We start from the raw sequence: 24,876 nt of genomic DNA, 5'->3' as shown, positions 1-24,876 counted from the left end.
CCTGTATCACAGTAAGAGAAGCTGTGCTGGAAACAGTGATGTTCAACTGGAGGAAGAGTGGTTATAGGTTCCTTCCGAAGGAATTGAGTCTTGAAAGAAATATCCTGAAGCTACTTCAGATGATTTTAGATCATGTTTACTATTTTTTGTTTCTTTTTTTTGTTCCAGCTGTACAGTCATTTTGCTGTCTTCTTTTGGCAGGAGCAGCTCAAGGCCAGCGTTTAAAGAGCTGCAGGCTATTTTTAGCTTTGCCTGCAGGATGCTTTTTCACCACACAGAAACATGAACTGGTGAGTTTATAAATTCTTTATTGAAAAATACACTTGCAGTATTCTTAGACAAAGTAACATAACTGGGTGCACAGTAACAACAACTGACAGTTACATAAATATTTTTACAGGAACATCTACAGTTTCTCATCTTCTGCAGGTAAGAATATAATATGTTTTTCTTTTACTTCAGTTTTTACAGTGGAATTAAGTCTTAATTTTTCCCATTATTCATAGGAGAAGAAATGACTGAAAAGGTAGAGATTTTAACTTCTGCTTCTTTTGTGAAAACTGGAATCTGAGTGTGCTACACTTGACATTAACAGCACCCCTGTTGTGGCAAGGAGCAAACTGGTGCTTACTGTGTTCAGTGCTTTCCTAATAGTTCTTATATTTTTAATACAGAATTTACATATAATCATATACAATATATAATTATATATATAAATGTTATAGGTAAGCAGTATAACTATGTATTATATAAATTATAGGTTTTATATATAAAATATAAAACATATAATTTGTATTTTATATATCTTATACATAATATATACGTATTATGTATTTTATATAATATATACACGTTCCCAATATAGCACATAGTTCTCAGCTATTCTAAAGGAAAACAACTGTGCACCACCACGCTGCACCAGTTCCTTATCCTGTTAGTAGGGGAGAGACTTCTCCCAGGCAGCCTGATTTAGTCCATTGTAACAGCCCCTGCCAAGCCTTGTCTTCTATGAGCAAACTAAAAAGCGCAGTATGTTTGGAGAGATGGACACCACTGTCCTTCCAATGTGTAAGTCAGGTGGCCCCTTCCAGACTCTCAAGCAAACATTACAAGCCTATGAAATTCCTGGAAAACAGCTGACATCCCAATCTTCCTGCATGGGTACTGCATACACATCACGTCACAATTAATTCCTAATGCCATTTGCAGAAGAGGGGAGCTATGGGAAGTCAATTTGAAAATAAATACAAAAGTCAAATTGCTTCATTACAGAATAGCAGCTCAAGTCTGCCTCTGAAAAAATATTCACATTGAGAAAGTGCCATTGCAAATATACAGCAAAACTAAATCTGCCTTAAAACTGATGCTTCACAGCCCTATCAAAAGTGCCACCCTAGAACGTGAGTTCACTTGAAAACATTGCACAGCTAAAACCAATGCATAAACAAAACCCTCTTCCTTTGTACAAGGTGCCCAAATGTTAAAGCAAGACAGGGTGGCTGAATCCATGACATTGGGCATGCAAACCATCCTGAATACGAAAGGAATATGTTCAGACTGCTTCCTTCAGGGCTTAAAAAGGATTATTCCTATCTTTCTTTCCAAGCAAAACTGGACGCTGCTGGAATTTTCCTTGTGAGTCATTATTATTGTGGAGGGCATTATTGTAAAAAGTAAGACCGGGTGGAATACAGTTGCCCTGGCACAGCACTGCCCTCTGATGCATGTACGGTTTCCTAGGCCAAAGATGAAAGTGGTGACACACTGCTGCAAACCGTGTGAGGGCACAGGTTACAGCAAAGGGAGTTAAACACCTACTGCAAGGTTGAAAGTCGGTAGCAGTGCTTTCACCAAGCGCTGGAAAGCTCCTCATCTGCTTTCTGAAGCCGAGGTCTACAGCTGGATCCTTTGCCTTATGATACACTTAACCATGGGGTGAGGGTGTGTCAGACAGTTCGAAGGGTGTCCTGCAGTCCAGGTGCTGTGGAGGACATGCTTCAGGCCCCTTCCTGACAGGTACAAAGGGTCGGAAGAGGAGAGCCAGGCTGAAGACACTTACAAAGGCTTGGTGACTGTAATAAGCGAAGCAGCCTGACTCTGTGGAGCAGCAGAGTGGGAGTACCTGTGCTGAACTCTGGGCCTCAGTGAGAGCCTCTGTCATTTGCTACATCCTGTAGTCGTCTTAACAGAGCTGTGTGATTTTCCTGGCAGATTCGCTTAGCTGGTGCTTCAGTTCCATCTTCTAAGAGAATGCCTCGCTTCTTTGTTGGAGTTTCTCCAGTTCTAATCATGCTGTTAATTTCCTTGAGCCTCTGGAGAGAGGAGGGGGTGGGAAATTAGAATTATTTCTCATTGTAACTTTTGCTAATAGCACTACAGCAGGATTACATAGGCTTTGTTTCTGGACAAACAGTGTCCTGTGACAGAAACCTTTCAGTCACTGTGACTGGTCTTTCCATTACTGGAGTATGCCAGAGCCTTACTTAAAGTCAAAGTACCTGCTTGTGTTCATGTATGCATTGCTCAAAGGCCTTCCAGGCAGAGTTATGACTGACCTCACACCATGGTTGCAACAATTCCTATCTAGAATGAAGACGGTTCTCAGGGAAGATGCCTGCTTCACTAATGTTAACCAGAGGACAGCATTCTTCCTATGGTACGTTTGCCTGGTAAGTCTTTCCATGCTGAGAGCTATTTGGGGTCCTTCTTTACTCCTCCAGGTAGTTAACAGCATGCGTTGTACTTCATGTTCTCTTTGCACACCCTCTGTAGCAAGCAGTCTGCTCCCTGAAAGCAAAGCACAGCTCTGCCATGCTACCTGTGGCTTTTGTGTGTCAGCACAAAGAGTGACTTCTAGAAGTACACAGAGAGCTTGCACGCATTGCTTTTCAGCTTCCTAGATACCTGCACTGGCAGCTTAAAGTGTTCTGTGAGAAAGTACATGCTAGGCAATAGAAACAGAAAGGCTGTTGCACAAGTTCTTTGTTTTGGTAGTGCAATCAGAAGGCAGAAGGAAGGATTACAAATGCAAATCTTGAGTCTCACCTTAGATGGGCTGCTGCTGAAGTAATAGAATATCTTCTCTCGTGGAGAGAAAGCAGGCTCATTTTTGTGTGGAGAGATGTAGATGGCATGGTTCTGGGAGAGCTGCACTCTGCGTGGGGAGCTGATCCTTATAGATGGGTAGGGTGAGAGTGGAGGAGAGTCAGCCTGCTCAAGAGAAAAGGGAAATCACCCACAAGTTAGTGCCTAATCTCAAGTGTTACTGCAGTAAAGCTTCTGGGAGATGTCCCTTTAAACAGATCAGTGCTTTTGCACAACTGTCACACCATCCATATCTGAACAGACACAAGTTTTGTCACACTATTAGGCCAGAGGAGCAGTTGTTTGCTTTCACATTTCCAACCCTGTCTGATGCTGGCAGATGCTGCTGCTCAGTGCTGTGTATTTCATGAAGCAACAAACAGCAATTAGACATCAAAAGTACTTTGTATTTTAGCAGCAAAGGATGTCCTCGAGGAGAAATGTTGTTAAGATCTTCCTTTGTATTTGCTTATAATGAGGTCAGCTATGAGCTCCTCTTGCATGCACAGTAAAAAGCCTGTTTACTAGTGAGAAGCAGCACAGAAGGTAACTTACTGCATTTAAGGTGTACTTCAGGGCAAACTCCTTAATCTGCTCGATGTAGATATTGTTGTAGAACTGTATGAGGTCCCCTCGCTCCTCCTCCTCGGTGTCGCTGTTGGGGCCGGTGAGTCGGGTTGGGGTGGGAGGTGCACTGTTGGGGTGAGGCACAGGCAGGGTACTGCTAGAGCGCATCACTGGGCTGGAGTCTCGGCTGGCTGCAAGGTGAGAGCAGACTGCGTTAGCTACAGCTGTTCAGTGCATGTCAGTCCCCAGGATCTCAGACTCTTGCTGTCTACTGGAACTGCCTTTAAGACACATCAATGGCTGTGACCATCGCCCTGTGTCAGTATTGGCCAGGACAATTTTGTTCCCTTAGTCTCCTCCCTTACCAAAAGCAGCACACTGTCAAGCACAGAAGCCATGTGCAAAACCACTTCTGATTCCTGACCTCTGCTTGGATAAATTGGAAGTGGCTCTTCTGTGTGAGCCGAGTTCCATCAGTGTCATTGGAGCTGAAGCTCCCTTTTCAGGCACTTGTGCTTTACTTGAACAGCAGCTCTTTTCTGGTGCCAGCTGGCAGAGTTTCAGACCAGGAACGGTAGTCTTTTTAGCCAGTAGTAGTAGAAACATTTGGCTTGGTAACACTTCCTGATGCTTTAATGGTTGCAAATTTAATATATATTTTTCCTGCTGTCCCTGCCACCTGTCCATGACAGAAGACAGTGACCCCTACCACTAAGACTGAATCCCTTGAAACCTGGTGGCAGGAATATACAGCATCAGCTGTTTGCTTTCCTTCGTAGAAGTTAATTCAAGGAAAATGTGTCTTTCCTTGGTATTTGAACTGACATACCAGAGATGTCAGCTATGCAGAAACAAATGCTGTGGGTGGCCGGCTTGTTCCTGCCTCTGAAGACAGCCAGCTACTGCAGCTCTGATTCTGGTAAGACAGTACATGTGAAGATGGTCTTACTTCCTCTCCTTACGTCATGGTCTCCTAGTAAGGTAAGTGCATGTGATGGCAGACTCAAAACTGCCAATGCATGTAACGTTAAGCTCGAGTTACAGCAACTCTTAGATGTTACTGACATACTCTTAGCACTGTGTCCCAAAATCCAGCTCTAGGCACTGTTCTGAAAGTGGAATCAAACCCAAAAGTGATATTTGAAATCACTCACTCCTTTCTTTGTTCATCTCTTTACTTCTGTCTGTAGGTGAGCTCTGCTGGCTGCTGCTGTCACTGCTGCCAGAGCGGCAGCGGCGTCTCCTGCCCCTGATCAGGACACTCCGGTACACCTACAGGGAAAGAGGAGCCCAACAAGGAAAGAATGGTGAGATGTGCAGTGACAGAGGCAGGTAAGTCCTGTTAGAAACCTTACTGGTGTTTATCAAATGGCTTCTGAGAGGAGAGGACAGAGCCTCCTCCTAGGAGCATTGTCCCTTTGGCTTTAAGTAAAGGTATTTTCTATTTAACGTCTAGATTGAAAGCCTTTTATGCCAGTGGTGCAGCATTTTGGCTATCACTGACGTCTTTTACAGAGAACTGCTCAGACTCCATTTATCTATTACAAGATGTTACTTTCCAAGTGACCTATTCCTAAAATAGAACTAAGGCATTTGATTAATAAAGCAGATAGCACATTGTGTAATGCTGACTACTCACGTGGCTCTTGGCTTGTGGTTGTGTCCGGTAGCAGCGCATGATGTTCTGAAATGATTGATCCTCCTTAGTGACCTAAGAGGAGATGAACAGAGTTTGTGGCAGTGGTGTTGTTTGTTGGAGGGTTGCTGTATGTGGTATTCAGTTCGCTTTGGGTTTTGGTTTATTGTAATCTTCAGAATATTAAGTTTTCAAAGAAATGTTGTGGTTTGGTTTTGTTGAAACCTTACCTTAGCCATTACATAGATGGCACACATCAGCAGCTGATCCAGGTGTCTGTCCATCATGATTTCAGGGCAGTGTACCAAGGAGTACTCGAAACATGTCCAGATCTTCTTCCGCAGCTCATCAGCTATATCCAGCTTGACACACAGATCTCTCAGACGGACACTAGCTAGATGATACACCTGTTGGAAAGGAGATTGCTCAGAGCCACAGCAGCACTGCTTTTCTTCACCAGTGAAGAAGCAGTTCAGACTTGCACAACCTATAGAACTTGTTCTTTTAGCTTATCATTCACACAACTAAATTTGCTCTTTTTGCTTACAAAACAGATATTCTTAGTACTGAGACTGATGCTATAAAAACATTTGTTTGTAGCTCACATTCTGAGTTGTCCTGAGCACAGGAAGGGCACTACAAAGCCTACAGACACCACTGTATTGAAGGAACCTCAAAGTTTCTTTTGAAGAGCCTTAAACTGGGCATTTTTGAAGTGCATCACCTGCTTCACAGCTGGTGATGTGATGGCCATGGTGACAAACTACACCTATGCTAGTGAGAAGTTACCTAAATGTAAGGAAAGCCCTCTTCAGGTATGCCCACGTAACTTGGAAATGGAACAGTCCCTCATTACTAAGTACCTACTGTAACAACCAATGAAGTCTTAATTGAGGTCAAACTAAGCAAAGTACAAAGCAGACCGAAAAGTACCTTTCTGAAGAAGAGTGAAAGTGAGCCCATCTTCCGAGGCCTGGTGGATGTGGCTGTAGTTAACTGCTGCGTTTGCCTCTGCTCCCCAGGAGAGATCTGCTGAACAGTTAACTGGCCTGGCAGCTGCAGAGCGCCCCCAGTCATCTGAGTGTTCAGGGTACCAGCAAGAGTCTGGGCACTGAGAGGCTGAATGGGACCAGAAACAGCTTGGGGCTGGGTACCTACATTAACTTGGACTGGGAAGAAAGTTATTCCTCCATTTTCATTGGCAATACCTGTAAGTTAAGAAATTCAAGTAAGAACATGTGAAGTAAGAGCAAGTAAGGGAGGGGTGAAAATGGTGTTTGTGGTTGGCTGGGGTTTAGTTTTGTTCACTTGAATTCAGCATATTATATAAAATACGTGTATTAGGTGAAATTCTTTCATCAAAAGACTTCTCAGACGGAGACAAAAAGATACTGACATGGGACTAACTTTTCCATGCTAATCCAACTTCAATCCCGAGCCAGTTGAGGAAGGGTGACTCACTGAAATAGCTAAGTTTGAAGAGGTGGATGATGGCAGTGAGAACATCATGTGCCGTAGGCATTTCTAAGTTCTGCTCATCTGTTCAAGCAGTTCTCAATCTTCAGATGTGCTTTTTCCTCCACTAGCACACTGCTCCTCCCTCTCCACCTTACTATGTACTAATACTGATGAGATTCCCCAGTGTCTCTTCTCTCACCTTGTACAGGTATGGTGACAGTTTGCCCATTGTTGGCTGTTACAGTGGCAGTTGCCACCGTAACCAGCGTCTGGCCCGGCACAGGTGTTACCGGCATGGCTTCGGGATTAACATTCTGGACTGGCACTGTATTGACCACAGGCTGCTGGGAAACTCGCCCCAGCGTTCCACTGTCAGAGGGAGTGTCGTTATCAGCAAACAGTCTTCTCCTGGTAGGATTGGCTGTAGGAGAACTGTATCTGTCATACAGTGTCGTTGGAGAGGATGAGAGGCCTGCAGGTCAAAAAAGAAGAGGGTGTAATCCCTCCTTATGCACATACCTGACAAATCTGAGCACCAAAAGATTTCATGCAAAGCTCTTCAGGACGCATTTTTCAAGATTCCTTATGGCTACATTAGAGGCTGCAGCTTCCTTTAAGAGATGACTTCACCTCAAATATCGCTGTAATGTTTATATTTATAAGCTAATGTACTATCAGTTACTGTTCCAAAGGAAAAGTTTGAGACCTCGCTTAACTAAAACATAGTGAGGCTTCTCTTCTGGTATAACAAAGCAAACTCTTTCAGTGATACGGATCTAAACCCAAGCAGGGTGTGCCTAACTATCACTTGATCTATACATAGCCATACATCCGTACCTGCCGTTCACGTGCAAAACCTCCTGCAAAGGCTCTGTCAAACCAGTGTTCTGTTACCACTCAAGTAACGAACGCATTGCTCTTGTCTATCAGATAGAAATATAATTCACAAGTGTTTGTAATTGGCTGTGCACTTACTGTACAGCAAGGAACCTGCTTTACACCACTTTGACAGGACAGTTTAATCCATGGTTTCTGATAACTAAGCATGGTGTGCTTAAACTCTCACCTTTTCCTACTCCTCCCGTTTCAGCACGAACCTCGTTTATCCGCCTTGGGGTCAGTGGTGAACTTACCACGCTGTTCCCAGCTGATCTCTCAAAATACTGAGGTGGCATTACCTAAAAAGTTGATAAGACTTATGAGAGTGGCTGTAGCACAGATGGACTAAGCACATTTTTAAAAGCTTCTGCACTACAATTCAAACAGCAAAACCGTATGGCAAAAAAATAAACTCAGGAACACAAGAAGCTTACTGTCAGCCTAACTCCAATTCTGCCCTGCCTGTACTACTCTAGAAGACTCAGGATTGTCACATCTTTATGTGATTACAGTTAAAAGTCTGCACCTTTTACCATGTTCCTTCTTGTCTAGGGATCTTTTCCAGTGTAAGTGACTGATCCAAACCTTTCCTGCTTGCCTGTTTTATTCAATGGTGCACTGTGTTGTGTAAGTACTGGGTAAGAATCCTGTGTCTATGTGGCTCTGTGTTGGAGGTCTCTAGAGAGATGTCCATGAACAGAGCAGAGCACACTACACTGTCTGATCTCTCTGCACTGATAACCGTGTAGAATGAAACTCAAGTTTGGACATGTAAAGCCTCTCCTTCAGAGTCTCACATCCCCTCTCTCCCATCCTTCTGATTAAGAACATTATGTAAAATATATAAAGCAGCGCTTACCTCTTCACAAGTGGGAACTTTGTTTTCATTTTCTCTGATTTTGTCCCACAGGATGGATTCCTGCTTCCATGCCATGCTTTCCAAGATCTGTTCTTCAATATGATTAAGGTGTTTTACTACTTCCCGACAAAGGCCATCCTCTGCTCTGATGAAAACCTCTATGACCTGTGAGGCAGATAATGATCATCAACATCATCACATACTTGTTTCTTCTTACAGAATGATACAATTGCTGTTTCTCAAGGAGGAACAGAAATATTAAGGCTGCATTATTATGCAGCTTTTGCAGAAGAGAGGGGTTTATCTCTTCTTAAGCAAATATGTCAAGCAGTGCTGCACAACAGCAGCTGATAAATGATGCTATTTTTCTTCAGCGTCTAACAGAATGGTGATTTTTAAATGCCCAATGACACACCCCAGAATGACAGACGCTTGGGTAAATACTCTTCCAGTAGAGGAGGGGGTGAAGCTGAGAATCAAGGGTTCAGGTAAGGTAAGGAGATTATGTAAGAGAACACTTGTGACTTGGTAAGCATTTCTAGCTACCAAACATCTTACCTTATAAAAGTGATAAACTGGAATGTCAAATACTTCAGTGATGAAGGGAAAGTTTCCAGGGGGCTTGTATGTGAAGATAATTATCTCAAGGCAACATGCCAGCAGAGATCTGTGAAATATATCTTGCTCCAGTATTGCCTGCAAGAGTTGCAAGTTTTAATGCTTAATTTACAAGATAATTTTAGAACAATAAAATGCTTTATATGCTGCCTCAAGAACAAGATAATCAAGCTTACAGAAAGTTATTTTCTAAGAGAGAACAGAACTTTTTGCTCATTAAAAATGCATCTATGTTTGCAAATAAATGATTTCCTCTGTCCTTTCTTCCATTCAGGGGTAGTTACAAGCAGCTTGTCAGAGCTTTACCCTTATTTTAAAGAGTTTTCTATTCTGATTTAGAAATGGTTTCCTTTGCTGGAGGCTCAACTTGAAAAATTCATCACAATTTGATTAGTTTTCCTTACAGATAAGTCAGCATCTCTCAGTCTCTTCTTTTCTTGCTCGATGACTGACTCCAAGACCCTGTAGTACAGCACCTCAGCACGCTGAAAGTGCTTACTAGCAATATCTGCAGAGAATTAAAAAAGAAACAATCACACGAACTGTGGTAAAAGAAGAGTATTCTTTGTCTACAGCAATACAACTCAGGAGCTTGGGTGGATTCCAATGCAGCTGGGGCTATAATGTTTTTGTGACTTAACCAGTTATGCGTCCCTTCCCTATGCTGCACTGACCTATGCATACAGAGCCCAGATTTTCCTGAAAACACCACATATGTAAGAGCAATCCTTAACACTGCTACCATAAACATATGCCAGAGTCAGAGACGACAGTGAAAAAAAGTGCTCCTGTCTGGATCCAGCCTTCACAGTGCCAACGAAAAGTGACATGACCATGGTCACAAAAACAAGAGTAAGGCCTTAGTAAGAAATAAGCTCAAGAGCATCTTGCTTATTTTCAGTCCATCTGTACAGACTTGCAGACTTTGACAGCTATTCAAATAATGTTTGGTGTTTACAGTGGCAGGATTTTAATAGCTATATTAATCCTGCCTTGTGGGTCAGGCATAATTGCTGTAGGGTCTTCAAAGACCACAGGTACTCAGATTTTTCATTACTGTCACAGAAATCCATGCCATCCATCCCTACTATTCTTCTGTTTGAGAGAAAAAGTGGTACCCATAATCATGCTTTTAGTTTCACTCCTACAGAAATGGAAGTATCATCAAATTCCAGTGATTTAAGCTAAGGCTGATTATAAAACTGTATGCAGGTCTGCAATTTGCATGCCTTAAAAACATAGGAAAAGACAGCAGTACTAGGAAAGATATTTGTGCCAAGCATAACGTGTAAGGGAATCTAACTCCAAGAGACCAGTGTGCTTACAGGTACCTCCATTCTTTCTGTTTAAGCAAAATGTTTCCCACCTTTGGAGAAGTTACTGAACTCTCCTTCAGCCTGCATGCTCTGGCAGTACACTTCACACATATCTTTTACCCTGTTTGCAATAGATTGAGAAGGATCTCTGGAACAAGCCCTGAAAAAAGGAACAGTATTTTTAATGCACTCTTCCTACTGAGACAAAAGATAAAAATGTGCAACTACTTCTGCCATGTTCTGAGATCACAGAACCGTAAATCCCCCCCCATACACACATGTGCCTCTCTGCACGTGTACTGCAGAATGGCCACAGCATGCTCTTATTCTATACACTGCAGTAGAGATGCACACCTTGTCATTATCAGGGAGAAATATCTGAAGTGTTTTTCATATGATAAAATGCCTTTAAAGTATTTTTTGCCTGGAGCAAGAGTTTATCTATATAGAGAACAGGTTTTAGTTTGTCTCCTCCTGCACTATGGAGAGATTTACTAGACTGAGATTTACTCTGGGAATAAGTGTCTTGAACATTTTGTATTGACAGTTTGCTGATAAAAAATGCTCAGAACTGTTAGGTTTTAAATTGTCTTATGCTCTTGCAGCCATTGCTTCTTAAGTACAAATATGTCTGCACAAACAAAACAAAGTCTTCTGTAATTTAAATGTCTGACTGTATCCTAAGTTACTCCAGAGCCTTTCAAGACTGACCTGTGTTTTTAATTACAGTGTTTAGCATCAATGTTGGTTGGTAAAACGAACACTAAAATTAATTGTTTAATTGAACATAAAACTTACCTGAGTATTTGTTCCAGGTTTTCACTGGGGGCATTCTTCAGTCCTGCCAGCATTGTATGAAGGCGGCTCAGACTGTATGTTGCTATGGAAATCGGTGTCACATATGGGTTGGTCTCTCTAATATACTTTCGGCCAGTAAGTGGGGTTGTAATCCTAAGTGATTTGGACTTTAAAGACAAAAAAGAAAAATCATAAAACTATACACAAAAAGTGTATATAGTGCAAACATCTAGGATTTCACCCTGTGCCATGACACATGCCTGGAAAAAATGGCTGGGAGGGAAAGAGCCTGAATCAGTTTCTGTCTCGGCTCACAGCCAGCAATCAAAGATCGGAGGTCTGTTTCCAACAGCACTGTACAAATGTGTGAACAGAGCTGATGTGACCTCACAGTGAAATGCAGATCCTGTACATGTGAAACAAACAACTAGGCAAATAGAAGAGAAAACCACCAAAATGCCCAGCAGTGCTCGTCTACCTCTTGAGTACTAAAGGTGAGTGTAGCTCAAAGACGTACTGAACCAGGGATCCCTTTCGGTAGTTTTAACAGTTACCCTGAAAAATCATCCTCAGTCTAACAGCATTTCAATTCATTCGCATCAGCCATCACATCAAAATAGTTTAAACATTAAGCATGTTAAATACAAAACTCGTGCCTCTTCTAATTATCTCACCACATAATTACTTAACAAAGAGATGTTTTCCTTATTTTTAATAGGTACACTGTACTTTGCAGTCTTTTCACCATGAAGCCTGGCTTCCAATACTGCTCCCATGTTCCGCACACACTCCCAAGTGGGATTTATTTCTGTCTCCATACTCTATGACCATTTATTTTAGTCTCCACATGACCAGGGAAGATGGTCCCCCTAGCTCTGCCTTGAACTTTCCACAGCACAGACAGTACAAAAACACTGCAGCTGTAAGCTGCTCTCTTCCAGCCCACACTCTTCAACTGCTACAGGAGTTAGGCACCCAGAATTGTTCCAGCAAAACTTAAAGACTGATTATTCCATTAAATAGTTGACTCCTTGCTTCTGCTCCGTTTGCACCAATTTTGCAGATAAGGTTATCTTGATCTTTTATCTCGAGAATGTTGAAAGCCATTAACCAGCTATGACTCTGGCAGCACATCATGGAACTACAGACTGCTTTACCCTTTTGCTCTCTGTCGTTTAATTGTGCTAGTACATCTTACATGCTTCTGCATTTGCCTTTCTTGTGGCTTTCCTCCTTCAAAGCGTCTTCTCTATCTCCAGGAACACTTACTGTTCTGTCATCATAGGTATGCCTGTTCAAAGCCACTGCCCGTTTTTCAAAAGCTAAAGTCCTGTGAAAACCCTGATCACTTTTTAAGTCTTCACCTCAGTGTTCTGTAATGTGGAGTGGTCTTGGTCTTACCAAAGATCAGGTCCTATGCCATTTTATTAGTCATATATATAAAAACACACATGCCATGCTTTTAGGCAAACAAGGTGAACTCCATTCCCCAATGATTTCAGTACAACTGGCAACAGGCACAGTAACACCTAAAGCACATTTGTTAGAAGGAAACAAAACCCATGTACACAGCAAAACACTGAGCAGCTTTGCATAAATTCAAACCCCTCTCCATATGGGACAGAGATGTGAGGGAAGGGGAAGCTGGAAAGAGAACCCCAACAGTTGCAGGACAACTCAGCACCTGTCAACCAATCGCAGAGAACTGCCTGTTCTGTTGGGCTTGCTTGAAAATCTTCACCTACAGATCTGCGTTAATTTTCAGCTAATTACCGAAGTATTTTCTCTACTGCATGTAAACAAAGAAAACTCAATGCTTGGAGAAAATTCTGTCCAAGAAAACCCAGAAGTAAACATGTCTAATCAATGACAAAACTTGACTCTGCCATGCTGTCCACACTCCCAAATCACCATCAACAATAAAGGCAATTTTGAGTAGCTCTCTTCAAATGACACATACCCAACTTCTCCATATAAAAACAGAACCACAGACCATGTCATACTCACTCTGTCGAAGTGCTGCTGCAAATTATGCTTCACTTGTACTCTTTCAGCCGTTTCCCCTCCTGAAGTTGCATTTAAGCACCTTGTTAGAGTTCCAATTTCTTCATCTGCATCATCCCCAAGAAATATCCGCTCATCAAGATTTCCTACTGACAGAACGTACTCCTCATAGGCCTTGTTGATGGCTTTGCTACAGTAGGGAGAAAAGGACAGACACACCTCCCTTAGACAGTGCTTTGTTCCCCTGCTTACTGAATGGACACAGTTCCGGCCTGCTAGCATTGGAGCTCCTTTATAATATCTTAAATGCAACTGTGGCAAGGACCTTCTCCCTCCCTTATACCTGATGGCCTGCACTTTACTGTAGCTACAGGAGGAATCAAACTACATGCTAAGAAGGCCTTTTGGGCTGGAAATTTTGCAGACTTAGGTGGCATCAGGTTGTTATACACTGTGTACCATTTTCATACCATTTAGAAGAAACTAAGTCCTACTCAAAAGCACCTTGAGATTCATAAAGAAAAAAAATACTAACAAACCCAGTGTTTCCCTTCCACTTACCCCTTACTCAGTGTGCTCCTGTGTCTTTTTTTTACAAACACTTTGCACTATATACCAAAACACACTGGAACTTGAGGAAAGATTGAAATACAATAAAAGCAAAGTAACACTACCCTGAAGAATCACTCCTCTCAAATATATGCCCCAGACTATAAAGTAAAGGAACTGAAACAGAATGTGATGTACAAACACACAGGCCAGCTAGCTGGTGCTGCTGTTAAAACATAGACAGTAACACAAGTGCAGTTTTGTTACGGGGAGATGTTAAATCAAACCACAAGTACAGTGACTCACAAGCTATCTCCAAAGTTCCCAGGATCTAGAAATCCAGTCAAGTTCTCATCTTTTCCTTTCAGAAGCTGTAAGACAGTTAAGAACAAAGGATGGATATTTCAGTTCTCAAAAAGGCTCTGAGTCAGGAGAATTTTCTCTACATAACATATGTATTTACCAACCTTTTTGTCAAAAAGTTTCCGAATATATGGCTTCCAAAAATGTTCCTTGATACCTTTTGCTTCTAAAACTAATCCATAATGCATTGAGCAGAGTGTTTCAATGATGCAGGGAGGATCAGATGAGACTTTGCAATCCTTACTATGAAAGTCTTCAGGTAGACCTACAATTAAGAATAATCTTATTACATTTTCCAAATCCATACCCTGTTTTCTTATGAAAGTTACATACTGTGCTAAGTAGTCTATGTAGTGTAAAATTAAAACAGGGAGCTAATTATTTTCCTTGAAAGAATTATTAATTATATAATACCCACTCAGTTTGATAATGCATCAAAAGTCAGGTTTGAGTCAGAGATTTAGAGAAATTAGATGCTGAGTGATAACAATTAAAAACATCAGTTCTAACGGAAAAATCAATCAAACACTTGTGAATTATTCAAATTAACTTGAGATAAGAGTCCCAGTTCACATCTGAACCACTACAAAGTAAATGTGAATACTGTGTAAAATGAAGTGTGGAAAGTATGACATCAGAAATTCAGTGGAAACTTCTCACCCTTCATTTGCATTTGTGGTTATTCAGAAAGAGAAGAGCAGCAATCCAGAAATGAAAGAGAAGCAATCCATCTGAGCACTGGATCTTCCCAAACTGCTGCCTCACAGGAACTTCCCAGTCTGGCTGTGTCCAATACAGGCTGCACCACTATGCACTCTCTTTATTACATTAAAATGCCATTGACTGCATTTCTTACTTTGGAATTTCCTCCAGTGGTATTTCCATAGTCAATTAGATTCTTCACCAACTATATTATTGTCCAAATTCAGTCTGTTACAAGCCTCTACATTAACAGAATCCTGTGTAGCTAGATACAGAAAGCATTAATTGCCACATATTTTAAATCAGTATTATTCAACTTACTCCCTACTACACAGATTCACACTAACGTCAGCAGCCTTGGAAGTTCTTGCAGACTTACACACAGCTTTTTTCAACATACCTTGAAAGTTAGGATTCAGAAGTTCTTTGCGGTTAGGACACTGCAGAGCATTTCCATACACAAGATCCAAAGCACATAACAAGAGATGGTAGGAATTGACCAAGTCATCACTGATCATCGGAAAATTACCTTCAAGATTAGAAAGACGTTAAGGCATTAATTATAATTAGCAGAGATGTAAAATTCTTTTAACCAAGAAACTGTTGATATTTGTATTACAAGCAAGAGTGGAGACTTGGAAACGCAGCATTTTTGGTAAGGAAGAACCTTTGTACCGTCTTTGGTCTTTTGTCACCTTTCACAAAGGCAGTATTCAGATTCATTACGCTCTACTGAACTCGTTTAGGTTTACGACGTGTTTAAAGAAATGGCCAAAGTCAAAAAGAGTCTTGTAAAATAAACTCTACCATTAATTAATACTGTAAATCACAGTGCCACGAATTTACACTCGAAGCATAACCTTGTATCATTTTTTCAAAGTTTATTATAACTGTTCCACTCCATTTTTTTTAGGAAAGCTCCAAAGTACTAAGCCCACTACGAAACCCAAATTTAAATCTTTGAAGAAATCCCTCCTACAGTAGTAAGTGAAACTCACTTAGAACACATAAAAAAGTATACAGGATTAAATATTTTTTTCTAAATCATGTTGTCATTTTTCTGCCAGTAATGTACCAGTTTGTTCAAATTTCAATTCAGTTTCCCAATTCTGTGTTTGCTAAAAGAAAGATCATTTCAATGCAGAATTTAAATGGAGCCATTTAAAACAAGGAAGCCTACATGAAATTTAAACTAATGTACACAGCTAGCAGTTACTTCCATATCATTAAAGATTCATAACAAAGCAGTAGAAGTCCTAAATACCACAGCAGTGTTAACCTCCAAGAAGTAATGTTCATAACATGGGTGAAGACTAGCCTGGCAATCCTTTCTGTCAGCACAGGCAATAATAAAAGTAATTGTCAAGTGCCAGTAGTTTCATGCAGGTTATTTTTTAGTAACGTTTCAAACAATAGCTTGTTACTCCTTGTCACAACCTCATACCGAATAATTAGAAAAGGCCATCTCAGTGCGGCAGAGACATTATTTTTTACATTTCCATTCTAAAGAAAGAAAAACAAGGCAAGATGGTTTAAGATAAATCCTTACAAGTAGTAAGCAGTGTGTCAGTGTTGCTGAACAAAGTCGCTACCTCACGTGGCAGACTGTACCAGAGGCAGGAGCAAGACGTATGCTTTTTGCATTTGTGAAACCAAAGGCAATGATCTTCAGGCTTGCTGAAATATCAGACACAAGCCTGAACTTGCCACTGATGTGTGGTTGCCACGATAAGGATTACCGCGAACCCTCAAAACACACAGAACTTAACGTGAACATTTTGTGCTTTAAATGCCAAGCATTACATTTTCATTTTTGTGCTGCCACACTAAGTTTACTACTAGGTATTTGCTAATGTGTCTAAGAGTTGGTAAGAGTTTATAATTACTCTTGACTTCGCTTTTTCTTGCAGAATTGGCTGTGTTACCAACATGGCATTCTCTATGAAGTTAATTTCTATGTCAGTTCTTGCTAATTAGCATGAACTGAAAGTTACTCAAACATGCTAAGTAGTAATAAAGCAACAGAAAGACTCAAAATCCCTTTGCCCCGTTTTTCAGTTGTCCAGTCTACCTGCAGAAGTAAGGATTTAAGAGAAGAGAAAAACTTGATTTTTCAGAGCGACCTACTTACTCTCTGAGCTGCCTAACTGTGCTGAAGAAATAAAATCCTGACCGAATGGAAATGAAGTACAGTACTAACTTTATTCTGGTCTCAGTGGAAGATGAAGTATTTCATACTAGTTGAGAGTGTTACTCTCCACTGAATAAAATCAAAGATGAAAATTGTACTGCGTTTCAGAACTGTAACAAACATATTTGATTAGGAAAGACTTCTCTTCCTCCAGTAAAGTGGAATTTGCAGGTTACTAGAAAAAGGCATCTAGGTAAGATAAAATCATTAGTACATTACTCCTTTAATACCACACACACTCTTCTATATCTTTGTACAAAGATGTGATGGGGAAGGTGCAGTCACACTGCCAGGAACACTTCCTAGTGGGAGCTGCTGGCATCCTCTGTAATGTGGCACAGCGTAAAAAGAAGAGTTGATCTGTATCAAACAGAACTGGTGCCAGATAATTCAATATTGTGACAGTCTTTTCTGTCCTACCCTCAAAAGCAGCCAATTAAGGAAATCACAGCACACTGCAGCAATCTTCACACTGGTTCAGTTATGAATTTAAAAAAAAAACAAAAAAAATCTCTCCCCGACACCCCAAAACCCAAACAAAATTCCTTCTGTCCCTTTCCTTATAGAAGCAAAACTATTAGCTATCTTCTAAGTTCTCTTATGAAGAAATGCAAAAAAAGGCTCTGGAAATTATCAGTGGACTTGAATCTACAAAGATATTCTTTCAGAGAAGAAAGAATAAATCTTGTCTTGATTTTCCTCAAAACAGTGTCTTACTTACACAGAGCTCCCAGAGAACACTCATCCAAGCACTACTTCAATAAAGCCCTCACTATGCGGAAACTCTTAAGATGCAAGCTTGATGAGGAAAGACTTCAGACCAAATGTGGCGACTGCATGATTTAAGCCTAAAATACGGATTTAATCCTGGTGCCTCCAGTAGCTTTTTTCCCCTCCATCAGTCATACAAAGAAAACCACTGAAATCTTCTATTCTTATTAGCTGTAAGGCTGCTCTTACAATAAAGGTTACAAATACACTGCAATATACTGTTTGCTCATTGCAGTATTTCTCAAGAAGCACGTTAACAGAAGATCCCTTTAAGCGTTCCACAGCAATCTGAGCTTTCAAGAAAGCCAGCCATTTATATAGACAGTGCTACATTCAAGATGGAAGGGGAAACACAAGACAAGCATTTGCAGGCCTCTTTGACAACACACATAGTTATTTGAAGCAGTGTGTGCTCATTTTTTAGACAGCAAGGTAACAAAAAGGCAATCAAAAGAATCCGAGTGTTAACTTGGAAAAATACTCACTTCTTTAAACATAAACATATACCTTATCTTAATTACAATGACATCTAAGTAGTAATTCACTAGAATTCTAAGCTACTTTTTTTGGTCTTAGAATTACATCATAAACCTGCACAACACTGGAAACCTTGTAAAAATACTCAACACTGTAGCTAACAAACTATTTGAGCATACAGCTCACCAAGCACATGTAGTAAAACATACAGCTGGAGAAGTTAAAGCAGAATTCAGGCTGTTCTGAGAGGACCCTTTCCCCAAAGGCACTTCCAAATTCAGAAATGCCCACAGCATCTCAGTGTTTAAGGGCTGATAAAGGATAACAACTAACAAAACCAGGTTTTCCACTTTCGAATCTCTTACCTTTTGCATGAACGAACAGCACCCAACAAAACTGGAAAACTTCAGTCACAGTACACGGCTGCCGTCTTTTGGGGAAAAACACAGCAAGAAGAGACCTAGTAAGTCCATTTGAATGAAGACCAGCAGAACATCGGGTAAAATATCATACAGCAGTCCATCATCAAAAACAAAATGAAGCCTAACATAGTGTAGCCAAAATCTTCAACTCTTCCACAAAAGCTGAACTCAAGGTAAGAAAACTAATTACATGCTGCTGCAATGCAGACACAAGTCAAACCTTCTCAGTCTGCAAGTACTGATTCAAATGTCACCAGACTCCATCAGTAACAGATTAAGACTTGACCAGAAAGTCACCATAACTTTGATGTAAACATGGCTGGCCTAAATGTTTTCTTTCAAGGCAAAATTGTGATTTAGTTCCAAAGAACAGGTAAGCTCCTGAATTTAAAATCAACAGCAAATGTTATCTGAGATTTTTCATACTTCAATTCGGCCAACTGAAGTAGTTAAGAGAGCCAGAGCTCAAGTTGCTTGCCCATAAGCGTTTGGAGCCATGCAAGCATGTATACATCTTCTTGGAGGAACATTACACTCTGTGGTGATATTAATATACTCAGTACAGGAAAGACTTCAGAACTGTGTGTTGTTCACAGGAGTGTAATCTATGCACCTATGTAAAGCATTTTTTCATAGGATTTTATACAGTATACAGAATCCTGAAATATGGTAAGTACTGACCAGAACCAAGCTCCTTTCCTGGCCTGTATTTAAGATGCTTTCAAATGAAATATAACTAATTTATGAGGCTCTTTTTTAAATAAAAAAATTTGCAACTCTTGAGGATGTGTCATTTCTTAATACTGCCACATGTAGTATAGTGGGCTATTTTCCTAAATCTCCTTGATACTTTCACATTTCTGGGCAGCAAGTTTGGTTTGTCTTCTTGGCAACATTAAAAATCTTGACAAAGTAATAAACTAGTCCTACATTTGTTGTTGGGTTGTTATTCCTTCCCCCACCAACAACCACCCCAAATCTAGAAACTGTGCTCAAGTATTCAATGTGTGGATTTAAGCAAAATTAAACCAAAACCCCTCCTCTAGCACCAAACTTTATACCTCCACAGCATCATTCCTTGTATCTGTATCACTGGAGTGCACATGCCTAGGGCATAATAATGTTAGAGCAGCAGAGAAATAGCATGGAGATATGTTTTGTCCAACACAATAATTCCTTCCAGGTTTTTTTTAGAGTGTAGTTGTCTAATTTAGAGTGTTAACATGCATTTAGGCCTCCAAGATGAGTAGCATATCAACTGCATAAATAATCTTTATCAGGTTGCCTGTGTCTAGAAATGTTGCTTGCTCTGCAAGCCTGTATTTAGTACTATTTATTGTTTTCAGTAGTAGTTAAGGTGGAAATTCTTTTTGGCAAGCCAAATTAATTCATGGTGAGATCATTTTTTTTCCTGCTTCTCCAGTAGCTCGTTCAGCTTTGATCTTTCGTTTTCTTATTTAGTTATTCCATCATAGTGCAATTCAAATGTGCTTTTTTTTTAAATGGTTTCTGAATGTCAGAATTAACAAATTTTTAACACAGAAATCAGTGTAATCTTTCAACAGAATTTTTTAAGTTACTTCACACATTGCCAGCTGACTTAAACTAGTAGGATTTCTTCTTCTGATCAGAGAGCTGTATATGCAGGATATTTTAACATTATCTGCAAACATCTACTTCAAAATGTACATAACTATATTCCATCTACAGCCTAATTCTCAGTTACTCACCTTTTGCATTCTCTGACAAAAACATTAAGGTGCAGTCCTGTTTGTTTTTTATTATAGATTCAAATACATTTGGTTACAAATGCCACTAAATGATCCTCACGGGAAGATCAAGACAAAAAAAAAATGCCAAAGTACCCAACTAAGAAATAACCTGAAAACACTTAAAAAGTAAAAAAAAAGGAGACAAAAAATCCCCCAAAACCAAACAAAACCCAAACAAGCAAAACCAAAACAAAACACCCAAAAATCCACCAGAAGAAACAACTCCATAAAAACAGTAAAACAATGACACTTCAAAGTAATGAAGATGAAAGAAAGAATGACTTGGAATAAATCTATCTAATTACCAGGAAAAATCACAGGCCATGCCATGAAGAGACTATGCCCCAACAGATGAAATCTTGTTAAGATCAGAATAACCAGAAAAGCAAGCTAGCACTTAATTTTCCCAGCACACTGAATATGAACAGTGAAAAGGAAACAGAGCTTTTACTACAAATCAGAATATCCAAAAGATCCAAGTCTACGAAGAAAATGTCGGGAATTACTTGGCAGCGAAAGAGGCCGAGCTGTTCTACGAGCTATTGCGACAACACAGATTGCTCAACAATCAAGTTCTTCCAGCTTCTCCATCTTAGAAATATTAACATTCTCTTGTCAACAGGCTCATTTTCATCTGCCCTCCTTTCCCCGGCACCCAAATCATAGAAACTAAGCAGTTTGGAGACTTCCTGCACCCTCTCAGATCTGACAAACCGAACAAGAGATTTGAAAATCACTCTGTGTCAGGAGAGACAGATTGGCTCTGATACTATACAGATATACTATGAAAACACAGTAAAAAATACAGCTAGAAGAACCAAGCAGCTTCATTACACATTACAACAGTAATGCTCTAAATTCAGTCTGGGAATAACATAAAGGTACCTCTGTTTTCTTCCTCTCTGTTGACGAGGTTGATCTTCGTGAGGGTATCGGAACATGTCCTGAAAAATGGGCTCATACTTCTTAAAAATAACTGCAGAAACAGTGAAGTTTCTTTCTAATCTCTCTGTTCGCTCCCTGAATTGGGAGGGTAGATTTGCCATGTCTTCCCACTTCTTCATCTTGTTAAAAAACTCGATCAAGCTGGAAATACCAAATAGATTAGATCTGAAAGGGTATTTTTGCAGAAACATACTAGACTTTTCAACAAAAGTATAATTTCTGCTTCCTAGAGTAACTGCTAAAAAGGCTGTATTGCAAGCATGACAATGTTCTCAGAGCCACTCCTTCACCCAAAAACCAGGATGAGCTCATACAGCTCACAAAATACTTTTATCTTCTCAGTTGATGACCACATTAACTACATATTCACAGTTTTGGCTTTCTGTCACAGAGACACAATAAGGTTACTGTAAAATCAGATGCTCATAATTTTTCTTATTAATTTATTAACTGAAATAAAACAAACTTAGTTCTATGATGCTGAGAAGTCCTTAGGAAATCAGAAAAATCCCCTAAATTTTAGTAAATTTCACTTCATAAATTTGGGTTTAATTTCACCCCTTCATCTACACTACTTAGCCCAAACCTCTGATAGCCCAAATCACAGAAACAATTAACCCCACACTGCAATTCCATGAACTTCTGATTTGAAAGGAGCACTTGCATTGTTTCAACCAATAGTAATGCTCCAAGTGCCCATCTATTACATGGTTACAAAACAATTAGACTGTTAACAAATAAAGTTGATTGGTTTATTTCATTGTTTATGGTAGGGACATCAACATTTAATACAACTTTGTTAATCATATTCTGATACCGCTTTAGTTTCATAAAGTAAGAACACATGAGAAGTGAAGTCTTCTTACAAAAAAAAAGGAACATAAATTGTATGAACACTTTCCCATCAAATTAAAAACAGTTTCACGTGTGAGAAGTTAACACTTTGCACACTCTTCAAGGATATACTATTCTTCAGGGACTGGTTTCTTTCTCATTTAAGAGAGAGAATCGTAATCAATCTCTGACGGACAAGTGGTTTTGTAACATAGTAATGACCAAACAGAACTGTCTGACTTCTCTGGCAGTGAGCTCTAACACAAAGATTCTAGCTTTAAAAGCAGGAACCAACAAAGATGTTTAGACTCTCTTCTCAATCCCTCAATTTCACAAACCGATCTGCCTTGAGATTTCCTAAGTGTTAAAAACTCAGTAAAACCAGTTACCTTTGTTCCGAACAGCGCAAAATCTTGGTTAAAGACACATAATTTCCCTCAGCTGTCCCTCTGCTCACAGTCGGTACTGCTTTTCTGCAAGCCACATACAAGGCACATGCTAGCCAATGCAGATCATTTCCCTGTGAATGACAACACCAGACATCAAAGAAACTTCATTGGAAAGAAAACCACACTTCTCAGCCATGCACCTTGCACCAGTAAAAAGGACAGATCTGTCTCCAAAAGCATTGAGGCTCAACCAGTGACAAAATTGATTCACTGTTTTGAAGTTCTGCTGATCTGCTTTGTATTTTTAATTACACCAAACCCGGGTGATAAAAAAATTACTTAATGAAATCACGTCAAAACTAAAATGACTTAGTTACTAGTTAGCTTCATAAGGTTCACACTTGACCCGTAGTTTAAGTATTTTTAGTGATAGTCTTCTCCTATGAAAATATTTTGCACTGTGTTGGTGTTTAAAAACATCAAATAAATGCTACAGTCCCAGAGAGATACAGGGAACAGAAAAGAGTTTCAATTTTCCTTTGTATTACATGACAGAGCAATTACTCGATCTGATAGCTGAAGACAAAAACTCAGCCTCAGTGAAAACCTTTCAAATCCTACTCTCCCTCTTCGTGCATTTCTTGGTCTACATGGTACCACAGGGCCAGATGAGCACACACCTTCAGGCAAAACTCAAGTTCTCCAGCCCGCTGCAGGCGGTTACAAGCAACGTATGTGACAAGAGATGCTCCCAGAGCACACCCAGTCTCCGTTCCGGCACACACACGACTCTGGCACCGCAGAACTGACCACCAGCCGCGACTGCGAAGCCGCCCTCGGCCCTGTACAGGCAGCTGCCGGGTCAGGGACAGAGAGGCCCCTCAAGAATCCTGCGGAGCTCTGGGCACAGGTACTTGAATCCTAACTCTCCTCTTTATTTTAAAAAAGCTACCCGGTGAAAGGCTTCTCCACAGAAAGCGAGTGCGTCACCGTACGTTACCGACAGAACTCTACTGCCAGTGACACTTAAAACCTGGGCGCTGACAGACACAGCGACACGGTCGCTTTTATTTTGAACACCTTTCCCCCGCTGCGGCTCGGGATCACGGTTTCCCCAGCTGCAGAAGCGGAGAGAGGCAAGGCGGTGCCGTCCCTCAGCACCTCGCCGTCGCGGGGTGCGGGCGGGCGGAAGGTGCCCTCGCGCGGCGGCGAGCTAACGCCCAGCGGCGTGAGGGAGAGGCCGTGGCGCCTCAGGAGCCGGCCCCTTTCCTTCCCCCCCGCCTCAAATCTTAACCCTCTCTCTCCCGTCGTGCTGTCCCGGTCTGAACCGGTGGCCGCAGTACGGTCCGTCGCCGGACCACGGCCGGTCCCCACTGAACGCTGTCTCAACACGAGCCCCTCACCTCTAGAGTGTAGTTGAGCTTCATGCTTTGGTAGCTAAGCCAGGCCTCGGAGCGGGCGCGCTCGTCCATATTAAGGCTGCTGCAGAGCTCTTCGTAGCGCTGGCGAGTGTCCCCCTCCTCGGCTGCTGGGGAGGGGGGGGCGGCGGCCGCCACCGCCCCTCCGACCCCCGACTCAGCGTCTTCCTCCTCCTCGCCCGGCATCCCGCACCCCGGCGCTAGGGGGCAGCGCCGCCCCGCCGCTCAGTGCGCCTGCGCTGCCGCCCCGCCGGGCCGCGACGCGCGTTCGAATCCAAACACCCAGCGCCGGGCCCCGCCCGCCCCGCGCCGGCGCCTCCCATTGGGCAGCGGGCGGGCGCACGCGCCAGCCGCCGCCTGGCTGTGCGCAGGCGCACCGCGCGCCCGCCGCGGGCACGAGCTTCTCCTCCCACCCTGCACTGCGGCAGCGCCCCCTAAACCTTCTCCCAGCATGCAGCGGGGGGGGCGCCGCGCTCGAGCCCGGCCGGGCGTAGCCGTGGCGCACAGCAGCGCCCCCGCCTGGCCGCCGCCTCCGCCAGCAGCCGCTTTGACGTGGCGGAGGATGGCAGCAGAGAGGGGCGCTCAGGGGCGCAGGGGCCGCGCCTGGCCGCCGCCTCCGCCAGCAGCCGCTTTGACGTGGCGGAGGATGGCAGCAGAGAGGGGCGCTCAGGGGCGCAGGGGCCGCGCCTGGCCGCCGCCTCCGTCAGCAGCCGCTTTGACGTGGCGGAGCATGGCAGGGGAGAGGAGGGGCGCACAGGCTGCGCCCGGCTGCCTGGCTTACGGGTCAGGGAGAAGGGGCGACGCCGCCGTAGCGTCGGAATTAC

General features: G+C 41.9%; 1 protein-coding gene across 2 annotated transcripts; it reads right to left on the bottom strand.

Annotated features, from left to right (window-relative positions):
- Window positions 1–291: 291 nt before the first annotated feature.
- On the bottom strand, window positions 292–24,309 carry RBL2 (RB transcriptional corepressor like 2). 2 transcript variants are annotated; one of them, XM_064160375.1, is made up of 22 exons: window positions 24,038–24,309; window positions 22,635–22,765; window positions 21,352–21,552; window positions 18,638–18,702; window positions 15,234–15,362; window positions 14,236–14,396; window positions 14,075–14,139; window positions 13,223–13,409; window positions 11,216–11,382; window positions 10,468–10,577; window positions 9,506–9,609; window positions 9,042–9,179; window positions 8,484–8,648; window positions 7,812–7,923; window positions 6,945–7,217; window positions 6,221–6,495; window positions 5,518–5,694; window positions 5,291–5,362; window positions 4,806–4,923; window positions 3,640–3,842; window positions 3,046–3,213; window positions 292–2,312 (listed from the first exon to the last, which is right to left on the bottom strand). In XM_064160375.1, exons 1-22 carry the CDS (start codon window positions 24,236–24,238, stop codon window positions 2,142–2,144), a joined length of 3,393 nt encoding a protein of 1,130 aa, XP_064016445.1. In that variant the 5' UTR covers window positions 24,239–24,309; the 3' UTR covers window positions 292–2,141. The 2 variants fall into 2 exon arrangements, with proteins under 2 accessions (XP_064016445.1, XP_064016446.1); XM_064160376.1 differs by having other exon boundaries at window positions 3,046–3,210; window positions 24,038–24,308.
- Between the last annotated feature and the right edge of the window lie 567 nt (window positions 24,310–24,876).

Source organism: Pogoniulus pusillus, chromosome 20, assembly GCF_015220805.1.
Source record: "Pogoniulus pusillus isolate bPogPus1 chromosome 20, bPogPus1.pri, whole genome shotgun sequence".
NCBI classification, from domain to species: Eukaryota; Metazoa; Chordata; class Aves; order Piciformes; family Lybiidae; genus Pogoniulus; species Pogoniulus pusillus.
Note: the sequence above shows the minus strand (reverse complement) of the source record. Positions and strands in the feature narration are given on the sequence as shown.